General features: G+C 36.1%; 1 protein-coding gene across 1 annotated transcript; it reads right to left on the bottom strand.

The window, feature by feature from the left end:
* Window positions 1–926: 926 nt before the first annotated feature.
* Window positions 927–1,785, bottom strand: LOC115439365 (hemoglobin subunit beta-1-like). Its single transcript, XM_030163202.1, has 3 exons — window positions 1,625–1,785; window positions 1,303–1,525; window positions 927–1,142 (listed from the first exon to the last, which is right to left on the bottom strand). Exons 1-3 carry the CDS (start codon window positions 1,714–1,716, stop codon window positions 1,014–1,016), a joined length of 444 nt encoding a protein of 147 aa, XP_030019062.1. The 5' UTR covers window positions 1,717–1,785; the 3' UTR covers window positions 927–1,013.
* Window positions 1,786–10,947: the final 9,162 nt, after the last annotated feature.

The following is a 10,947-nucleotide window of genomic DNA, read 5'->3' as shown; positions in this document are numbered from 1 at the left end:
TGGTCACAGTGAGAATAATTCTTTTTATTAGTATTTAGTATTCATTCTTTTATTTTTGAAGCTCATCCAATGAAAATAAATATGCACTAAGGACTTTTAAAATCATTTTTATTTTATATTAAAGAGTAAATGAACACAGATGAGCTGCCAGACAACTGAATTCCTCTTTGGGGATCAATAAAGAGATTCTTATACTTAAATAAACCCCCAAACCGCTTCTTTTCGGTGCCGTCAGGACTGCAATTCAAATTGCCAGTCTTCAGGACACTATCGGCTTTGCTATGGTCTGTACACACCAACCAAGTTGCCCACCTGATATTTCAACCAGCCCATCCTAATATGACAGACTAGAACCGGCCCTATCTGTTGCCAGACGGGGTGAACGGTCCAAGCTCAACCCTCAAAAGAGGATTATTATATCAAACTTAAATAAAATTGCAGAAAAAGTGACTTTTTCAGTTAAATTTATCATTAACAGAACATAAACCAAGCTTTTCCATCCACTGTCATTGATCAAACTCCATGGGCTTTTACTGGTGAATCGATGTTATAGATGATGTCAAATGTCATACCTGATGACCATGAAAAGATGACAAACTGCCTTTTACATCGGTTACTTACATGTATTAATAGGTTTAAAGCAACAGGTATGAAACAGTTAAGACCAGTAGATGATTTTGGTCGGTGATGGATGTTTGGGTCTTTATGGGTTAATTTAGAGTTTCACTTGAGCCACATCATCAACACCTGCTTTTTACAAAAATGTAAGGTATCACAGTAATGACTGAGATAAAAGCAGAAGACAGTCTATGACGACTAATTCTATGCTTGGTGTCTGTTAATTTGCAATACCAGACTCCAGTCTAGTGTGATGGTTGTGCGTAATTACGCACGCAAATTAGAAAAACTCAGACAAAAATAAGGTATTTTTTTGCTTCAAATGGGCTTTATTTCTTTACTCAGGAGATAAGAGCATTTTGTGAATGAATCTCCGAAGGATTTCGCCCCTGGATTTAGTGGTACTGCTTTCCCAGGGCAGACACGACCACAGCCAGGAACTTCTGGAAGGTGGCCTGGATCTCGGGGGTGAAAGCGCTGCCCATCTTAGCGGCAATGACGATGGTCAGGCAGTCAGCCAGCAGCTATGAGACAATCCAAAAAATAAATAAATAAATGAATATTCAGGGTCAAATATACTACACACTGATATCTCCAGCTCTAGGCTGTACACTGTGGATTATAGCACTAAAGACAGGGAGACGCTTGAGACTTTTCAGAGATGAAGTGAAATTCAGACTTTACCCTGAAGTTGTCGGGGTCGATGTGCAGCTTCTCGGAGTGCATGACGCTCAACTCGGCATAGGTGGCCTTGATGTTATCCATGTTCTTCACAGCGCGATCCAGACCGTGCAGCACCTTGATTCCGTGGGCTGCGAGGTTCGGGTTGGTCTGGATGGCCTCAGCATTGTAGAGGTTTCCGAAGCCACCGAAGTACCTCTGAGTCCAGGGGTACACGATCAGACATCTGCAAGAGAAGAGATGGGTCAAAACACTGGATTAGCACAGTTTTAGTTTAACCATGAGCGTTATTGTTGTAGATCCTCAGAAGTGAGAGATGCTGTACCTGCACAGAGCCTTGGGGCCGATATCGTCATAGTCCAGGCTGGCAAAGATGCTGTTGATGATGCTGCGCTCCTGTTCGGACCACACAACCATGGTGTCTCTTGATAGGTTTTTGTTTCAGGCTTGAAAAAAAAAGGCTGAATGGTTTCTTCAGTTCGAGCCTGGTCTATTTAAGTGTCTCAACGCTGGCCCTTCGCCCTTCAGCAGAGAGCTGTGATAGGCTGGAGATGAAGAGTGTCAGATAAACTCCAGACTTCTCCAGAAGATTCTAGATGTTTTGCAAATTGATTCAACAATTTTAGTAATTTAAAAAGAGATGCAATACACCGAATTTTGAGGAATAGTTCCAACAAATAATGCTTTAAATTGTTAAATCCATAGGAGGAGAGTAGAGGGTAAAATCTGGCAATTAATTTGATCTTTAGGGTTAGAAAACTGGTTAGAACTCTGCACAAAGCGAAAGCAAAGCAATGCAACATATTATTTACAATTTAACCTAGTTTCCAAATAAAATTTTCTCTCTATTTAACCTTTCTTAAGTGATTTATTATCATTTATTATAATATTATCCTGCGTAATTTGCCATTTTCCAGTGTGCATTACTGATCCTGAGTGCTGATTTCGTTTCATGTATATATTACATGTAATGACAATAAAGTGAACATTGAACCTTGAAAATCATATATTTTCCTAAGGCTAAAGACGTTCATTTTGTCTTCTGTTAATGTAAATATACTATTTTCTTTTGTTCAGACAAGGTATAGTTTTTAGATGTTACCTGCTTGACAGTTTCGACTGTGACTCCAGTCTTCCTCAGAAGCGTCATCCGACGTGCTGCTGACGTATTTATTTATGTATTTTCCTATATTTAATCAACTAATCATATAGATGTTCAGAAAAGTTCATATAAAAGTTGAGCGTTATTATATTCAAAACAGAGAAAACTGACAAAAAAAGTGACTTTTTCCCTCAAATATATCATTAACTGAACATAAAATCAGCGTCTCCATCCACTGTCATTTTTGAAACTCCATGGGTTTTACTGGTGAAGCATTATCTGACAACCATGAAAAGATGACAAAGTGTATTTTATACTAATTATTTACTATGTATTTATAGGATTAGTGGACCATCAGGTTTTAAACAGTTTATATCAGTAGATGGTCTTGGTCGATGGTGGATGTTTGGGTCTTTATGGGTTAAATCAATCAAACTCAGTTTCAGAATAAAGACAAGGTACACATTACAGATTAGGACTACATCTTTTTAATTGTTAAGACACTGTGACAGTATTTGGAAGTTTGTTCTTTTCGGGAATATAACTTAATCCTGGCCTGTATGTATTATTATGATAATTTATCAGGAAAATACAGGATTATGGGAATATGAAGATGAGAAATCATATTCATATAATAAAAAAAGATCAGCTCAATTTGGGTTTCATTGGTAATTTTACACTGGTCTGTCTCTCTTTTTTGTTTTTTTTTAAAGAAATGATCTGCTTCTGAGATTGAATGTGCTAAATGTTACATATTTTAATCAGATTCATTGGAAAGTAAATGACAGAAGTGCTGGTTTGTTGACGTTTTCAATGTATACGATAAAGTGTTATTACACATATATATATTGGTTTATGTACATTTATATAATAGATTCATAAATCTGCCATTAGATAGAACCTGTAAAGTGAATGTATTGTAATGTGCAGACAGTGGTTTGAAGTAGACGGTAGCTCTGAGACAAATATACCTTTGGAGTAAAACCCATTGTATGTATCTTTATTTAGGCGGGACAGCGCACATTAATGAACACATTTATACATTCTATTTCAGTATAAACATGTAAATATGCCGGAGTAAGAGCCGATGCTAATTTTCATCCGCAGTCCCCACTTAATAAATAACAGAGATCCGCGCAATATAACACAAAACAAACTACTAATTCTCTCATTAATTCTCAAATTTCCCATTTTGACCCAAGACTGCATTTTGGAAACTTCAACCAACCAGCCTTTTTGACTTGGTTTTTCTTCATCAATGACTCACACGTGGTAAAATTTCACTACTTTTATTCTGGATGCATTTTACTTGTAGACCAGTGTTATTTGATAGTGAGAGAATTAAATTTATTAAATTCAGTTTTCCAATGATTGCCTTAATGTTGCTGAGTCGGTTTGACTTGTGCAGGGTGTTATCTCTAAAAACCACACCGGGGTTATCTGGAGCAGCGCCCCCTCCACCCAAGCACCCAGTGCCCAAATACTACGCATGCGATTAAAGAAATCCTTGAGCTCGGCGATAAATATTATATGCAAAATTTCCTCCCACTGATAGGAAATCTAGCTAAATGGCGGTGGAGATAAAATAATGCTGAATGCTCTGGGGCAAAAAGGACTACATGGTACAATTCCGGAATCCACATTCCCCAAGGTGGTGGTTATTCTGTGAACTGGAAATAAGAGAAGTGAATTAATAAAAATGTGATCTGATAAAGTAATATTTAGTGCATGAAGACTCCAAAAAATAGGTGTCACCTCAGCCTAAATAAACATGTTCCTCTCGCCTTCATACCTCTTCTTTTACTCCCTCAATACTGTCAGATTTAGCTTGGAATGGTATTTATTATCCCGTCTTTATTATTATTATTATTATTATTATTATTATTATTATTATTATTATTATTATTATTATTATTATTATTAAAATACAAGAAAATACTGGTTATTAAATGGTTATGTTACATAACATGCTGTCCTAAATGTCATATTGTCTGCATAAAAATTCATAACACTCTAAGAGCAAAGGCTTGACGCACTTTTATATAGAAACTCTTTTTTCTGTGAAATACTGTCTTTTTTTTAATGGTGTCCACATATTTCCAGTTTATTCTTAATGTATCTTACCACATAAATATACATAATATATATAAATATACATAATAATAATAATAATAATAATAATTATTATTATTATTATTATTATTATTAACAACTCATAAAGACCCAAACACCCACCATCGACCAAAAGCATCTACTGATCTAAAATGTTTAAAACCTCTTGATCCACTAATCCTATCAATATATGTAAATAATCGGTGTAAAATGCAGTTTATCACCTTTTCATGGTCATCAGATTTTGACATCACATGTGGACGTTGAGAGACTTCGTAGTGAACGTGGAAACACTGCTATCTTCTACAACTTTGATTCACCAGTAAAACCCATTGAAACTGATAAATGACAGTGGATGGAGACTTATGATATTATGTTTAGCAAATGATACCTTTGCTGAAAAAGTCAGTTTTTCTTCACTTTTTTCTGATTTGATCTAAAAACCTTTGAATTTATTCTGAGCTTTAATGAATCGGTGAATCAAATATAGGAAAATACATAATTTACACTGAGAAAACTTAAAACAAAGAGACTAATATTACAATAAATGGTGATAAATCACTTCATCAAAGGTCAAATTTACAGAAAAATCCATTTGGGAACTGCAACTTAAGTACCACTGGGTTTTTATGGGTTAATTTATGTAGTCATTAAAACCTGTGCTGAAGCAACAAACATAATGGTGGTCTCAGACTTTCACACAACTCATCTGTAGGGTCTTTGTATTTCGTATGGACATGTGTTATGTGTGAATGACAGTATTTGATAGAGGGTGGGCGGGGGGGGGGGGGGGGGGTCGGAATTCCCACAGAAAGAGCAGGATGCAGCTCAGAGAGGACAGGGGTTGGACTGAGGTAGAAGTTTTGTCATGGGTAATGCGGCGTCACTACTGTCTGTCACTGCTGTTGGATGTAAGTAACTTTAGTCATCAGTCCATGCCTGTTTTTCATGTGAAGAGAACAACTGTTAGTCAATAAAAATGGAAAAGTTTGTACATCATTTTTATTTCCTCGATGCACAATCTGCGTGTTCATATTAACATGATATTTCTTAGTTGTAACTGAGAGGCATTGCGCATTATTTATTTTATTTTATTTTGTTTTTATTCATTTTCTGAACCCGTTTTATCTTCAGTTTTATCCACCAGTTCATCACAGGGATGACATAAAGAGGCGGACAACCAATAATTCTCACATTCACACCTATGGGTTAATTTAATTTAATTTAATTTAATTTAATTTAATTTAATTTAATTTAATTTATGCAATAGAATAGTGACTACTAAAAAAAGCATCTGGACATTCATGAAGCCGACACTCCTTTTCTTATTCAACACTGGACAAAAATGGACTAAAATTGGAGTCTCTATTTTTTCTGTTTTTAAGAAATCATATATATTTAGCTGACATAAGGCGTGACATCCATTCATTCATTATCTGAACCCGCTTTATCCTCACTAGGGTCACGGGGGTCCCTTGGAGCCTATCCCAGCTACTTACGGGCGAGGCGTGACTTGTCTTTATTATTTTATTTTCCTTTCTTTCTTCCTTTTTTTCTTTTATAAATTTGATTTTTATTTGGTTACTGATGTTAATATGAGCTCGATTTTTGAAAGAAGAATATTATATCGGCTATTACATAGGCTATATATTTGAGATTATAACTTAGCATGATATTGACAACTCTAAAAAGGATTTTTTAAAAATTGTGATATGGGGAGGTGTCCACACGTTTTCATTTCATTGTCTGTTCAAGCTCATTTCAATGATTTTTGAAGAGATAGAACAGATACAACAGCGTGTCACACAAATACATATACGCGTTTTCTTTTCTTTTCTTTTCTTTTTTCTTTTTTTTTTTTTTTTTTTTTTTTTTGCCCATTTCACCTCTTTCCCCTCATTTTTACCATATTGTTTCATGCCCAAACCGAACCAGACCATGTCATTGCATAGATGCATGTCGACGATTCAGTGCGTCACGAAATGACGCACAGAAGAGATGCTGAGTTCGTCAAAATGTAACGCCCTAAATAATGTGTGGATCTACTGATACTGTCCCACCCCAAGAACTCGGGATATCTATGAAAAGATTACAGCAAAAACGGGCGGGGAAACGTTTGCTTTTGTATTAAACATACATGGAAGAAATATCAAAATAAATGAATGTGTGTAAAACACGTCCTCCAGTTGATAAAAGGGCATAAAAAAGAGCACAAACATATGTGAAAGAAGGCTGAACAGTCCAAATTCGCAGGTAGTGCCGTATACACCCACATTTGCACGATAATAGTACCAATATGGCTGTGGTTTATACAATGGCATAGACATGACCGCACTGGATTTCACATCATGAAGTTAAAAAGAAAAAAAAGAAGTAGAGTATAGTCATTGTTGTTTAATGTGACATTGTGGGATATGTGACTATATATCATGCATGTACAAATAAGCACATACATACATACATACATATGTATATGTATACATACATGAATACATGTGTATGTAAGTAAGTAAGTAACTAAGTAAATAAATAAATAAATAAAATTTATACAAAAACTCTAGTAATGTCATTGCAAAAACTTGTGACGACCACTGTGGCTTGTGTGGGCCTCTGCTGAACTTTGAGGGTGTTCTGGGGTTATTTAAGGTCACTGAAGGTGACTGAAAGCTAGAAAAGACTGACAACAACAACATTTTGATCAGAAACATCAGTCAAACCTGTTATGGAATATGCCTTTGTGGTGCAGAGCTACATCTGCTACAAAAGCGTCAGAGATTTTCGTTTGTGTGTGAAATACTTTACAAATAAACCTCTTTAAGACTTTATGTCTTTAAAGATGGCCATTCACTATCACCATCAATATTTGAAAATTTCTCTGCTCTGATCTTGAATCATTATCTGACCTTGGAGTGCCTAGTATCAAGACTGACATTGATTGACACAAAGATGCATGTCTTTCTGTGTGTGCATTAATATGTGACACACACACACATAAAATAAATAAATAAAATTTATACAAAAACTCTAGTAATGTTGTTACAACTCCATTGTTGGTGTGTGAAAAGGAGACGTTATCCCGACGATCAAAATGAAGATGGAGTCAGTGTAGGTGTGAAACAAGTGGCAAAGGTTTATTGAACAAAAAAAACTAACAAAGGATCACTGATGTGGAGGAGGAAGGGACAAGGGGGTTGTGCCAACCAAAATCAGATAAATACAATAAAACTGTGCCTAATCTGGTCCTACCCTTAAAACAGAACTCAAACAAAAACCTGACTCCTACCTAAAAAAGAACTTAACCAAAAGATAAATACAGAAGTGGCACCAACCCTATAACCTGATGTGTCTAGACAATAGTGATCTACATGAAGCAAAGAATGTACAGGGTACCCCAACTTACCTATGCCCATAACCTCACTCCACAAATAACTGACATTAACTCAGTGTGAGACAAGCTGAACACCAGCACCAGCAACTCCAACAGGAAGACAGAGAGCAGTCACTGCAGGCATGGTCCTTTTATAGAGGGGCCCTGGGATGTGATTGGCCACCACTACTTTCCACAGGTGCAGGCCAATCAGTCTGATGGCACCTGGAGAGATGATAGATGAGGGGAGAGAAAGGACCAGGAGGGGAAAAACACCCACAAACACCCCTGCACTGCATCGCTGCCTGGCATGTAACAAATGTCATTGCAAAAACTTGTGGCGACCACTGTGGCTTGTGTGGGCCTCTGCTGAACTTTGAGGGTGTTCTGGGGTTATTTAAGGTCACTGAAGGTGACTGAAAGCAAAAACAGACTGACAACAACAACAACATTTTGATCAGAAACATCAGTCAATCCTGTTACAGAATATGCCTCTGCGGTGCAGAACTATGTGTACTACAAAAACTTAAGTGATTTTCATTTGTGTGTGAAATACTTTACAAATAAATCTCCTTAAGGCTTCATGTCTTTAAAGATGGCCACTCACTATCACCGTCAATATTTGAACATTTCTCTGCTCTGATCTTGAATCATTATCTGATCTTGGAGTGCCCAATATTAAGACTGACATGGATTGACATAAAGATGCACGCCTTTCTGTATGTGCATTAATATGTAATAAATAAGTAAATACATACATAAATACATACATACATACATACATACATACATTCATACATACATACATACATACGTAAGTCAGTAAGTAAATTAATTAAGTAATGAATGAATTAATTAATTACATTTATGCAAGCAACTATAGTAATATCATTGCAAAAACATTTGGTGACCATTGTGGCTTGTGTGGGCCTCTGCTGAACTTTGAGGGTGTTCTGGGGTTATTTAAGGTCACTGAAGGTGACTGAAAGCTAGAAAAGACTGACAACAACAACAATAACAAAAAAAACAATAACAACATTTTGATCAGAAACATCAGTCAAACCTGTTATGGAATATGCCTCTGTGGTGCAGAACTATGTCTGCTACAAAAGATTAAGTGGTTTTCATTTGTGTGTGAAATACTTTACAAATAACCCTCTTTAATGCTTCATGTCTTTAAAGATGGCCACTCACTATCACCGTCAATATTTGAACATGTTTCTGCTGGGATCGTGAATCATTATCTGATCTTGGAATGCCTAGTATCAAGAAAGACATGGATTGAGACAAAGATGCAAAACTTTCTGTGTGTGCATTAATACGTAATTAATAAATAAATAAATAAATAAATAAATGTATACAAAAACTCTAGTAATGTCATTGCAAAAACTAGTGGCGACCACTGTGGCTTGTGTGGGCCTCTGCTGAACTTTGAGGGTGTTCTGGGGTTATTTAAGGTCACTGAAGGTGACTGAAAGCTAAAACAGACTGACAACAACAACAATCATATGTTGTTCAGAAACATCAGTCAAACCTTTTATGGAATATGCCTCTGTGGTGAAGAACTACATCTGCTACAAAAACTTCAGTGATTTTCATTTATGTGTGAAATACTTTACAAATCAACCTCTTTCAGGATTTTTGTCTTTAAAGATGGCCACTCACTATCACCGTCAATATTTGAACATTTCTCTGCTCTGATCTTGAATCATTATCTGATCTTGGAGTGTCTAGTATCAAGACTGACATGGATTGACACAAAGATGCACGCCTTTCTGTGTGTGCATTAATATGTAATACACACATACATACATAAGTAAGTAACTAAGTAAATTAATTAAATAATGAATGAATGAATGAATTAATTAATTAATTTATCAAATTTGTACAAAAACTCTAGTAATGTCATTACAAAAACGTGTTGCGACCACTGTGACTTTTGTGGGCCTCTGCTGAACTTTGAGGGTGTTCTGGGGTTATTTAAGGTCACTGAAGGTGACTGAAAGCTAGAACAGACTGACAACAACAATACTGTGATCAGAAACATCAGTCAAACCTTTTATGGAATATGCCTCTGTGGTGCAGAACTACGTCCTCTCTAAAAGCTTCAGTGATTTTCATTTATGTGTGAAATACTTTACAGATAAACCTCTTTGAGGCTTCATGTCTTTAAAGATGGCCACTCACTATCACCGTCAATATTTGAACATTTCTCTGCTCTGATCTTGAATCACTATCTGATCTTGGAGTGCCTACTGTCATGTTTGGCATGGATTGACACAAACATGCACACCTTTGAGTATGTGCATAAATGAATGAATGAATGAATGAATGAATCAATCAATCAATCAATCAATCAATCAATCAATCAAATTCATAGAAAAGCTCTAGTAATGTTTTTTCAAAAACTTATGGTAACCATTTCGACTTGTGTGGGCCTCTGCTGAACTTTGAGGGTGTTCTGGGGTTATTTAAGGTCACTGAAGGTGACTGAAAGCTAGAACAGACTGACAACAACAACATTGTGATCAGAAACATGAGTCAAACCTTTTATGGAATATGCCTCTGTGGTGCAGAACTACGTCTTCTATAACAGCTTCAGTGATTTTTATATATGTGTGAAATACTTTACAAATAAACCTCTTTAAGGCTTCATGTCTTTAAAGATGGCCACTCACTATCACCGTCAATATTTGAACATTTCTCTGCTCTGATCTTGAATCATTATCTGATCTTGGAGTGCCTAGTATCAAGACTGACATGGACTGAAACAAAGATGCACACCTTTCTGTATGTGCATAAATATGGAATAAATAAATAAGTAAATACATACATACATACATACATACATACATACATACATAAAATTTGTACAAAAACTCCACTAATGTCATTGCAAAAATTTGTGGCGACCATTTTGGCTTGCGTGGGCCTCTGCTGAACTTTGAGGGTGTTCTGGGGTTATTCAAGGTCACTGAAGGTGACTGAAAGCTAGAAAAGACTGACAACAACAACAACAACATTGTGATCAGAAACATCAGTCAAACCTGTTATGGAATATGCCTCT

Source organism: Sphaeramia orbicularis, chromosome 19 (genome assembly GCF_902148855.1).
Source record: "Sphaeramia orbicularis chromosome 19, fSphaOr1.1, whole genome shotgun sequence".
NCBI lineage: Eukaryota > Metazoa > Chordata > Actinopteri > Kurtiformes > Apogonidae > Sphaeramia > Sphaeramia orbicularis.
This window is presented reverse-complemented; position numbering and strand designations above follow the sequence as displayed.

Bases quoted from the DNA above. Each gene is read 5' to 3' on its own strand.
- LOC115439365 (XM_030163202.1), bottom strand. From the start codon at position 1,716: ATGGTTGTGTGGTCCGAACAGGAGCGCAGCATCATCAACAGCATCTTT. The intron at 1,526-1,624 runs GTACAGCATCTC...CTTCTCTTGCAG, and splicing joins GGCCCCAAGGCTCTGTGCAG to ATGTCTGATCGTGTACCCCT. The intron at 1,143-1,302 runs GTAAAGTCTGAA...ATTGTCTCATAG, and splicing joins TCGACCCCGACAACTTCAGG to CTGCTGGCTGACTGCCTGAC.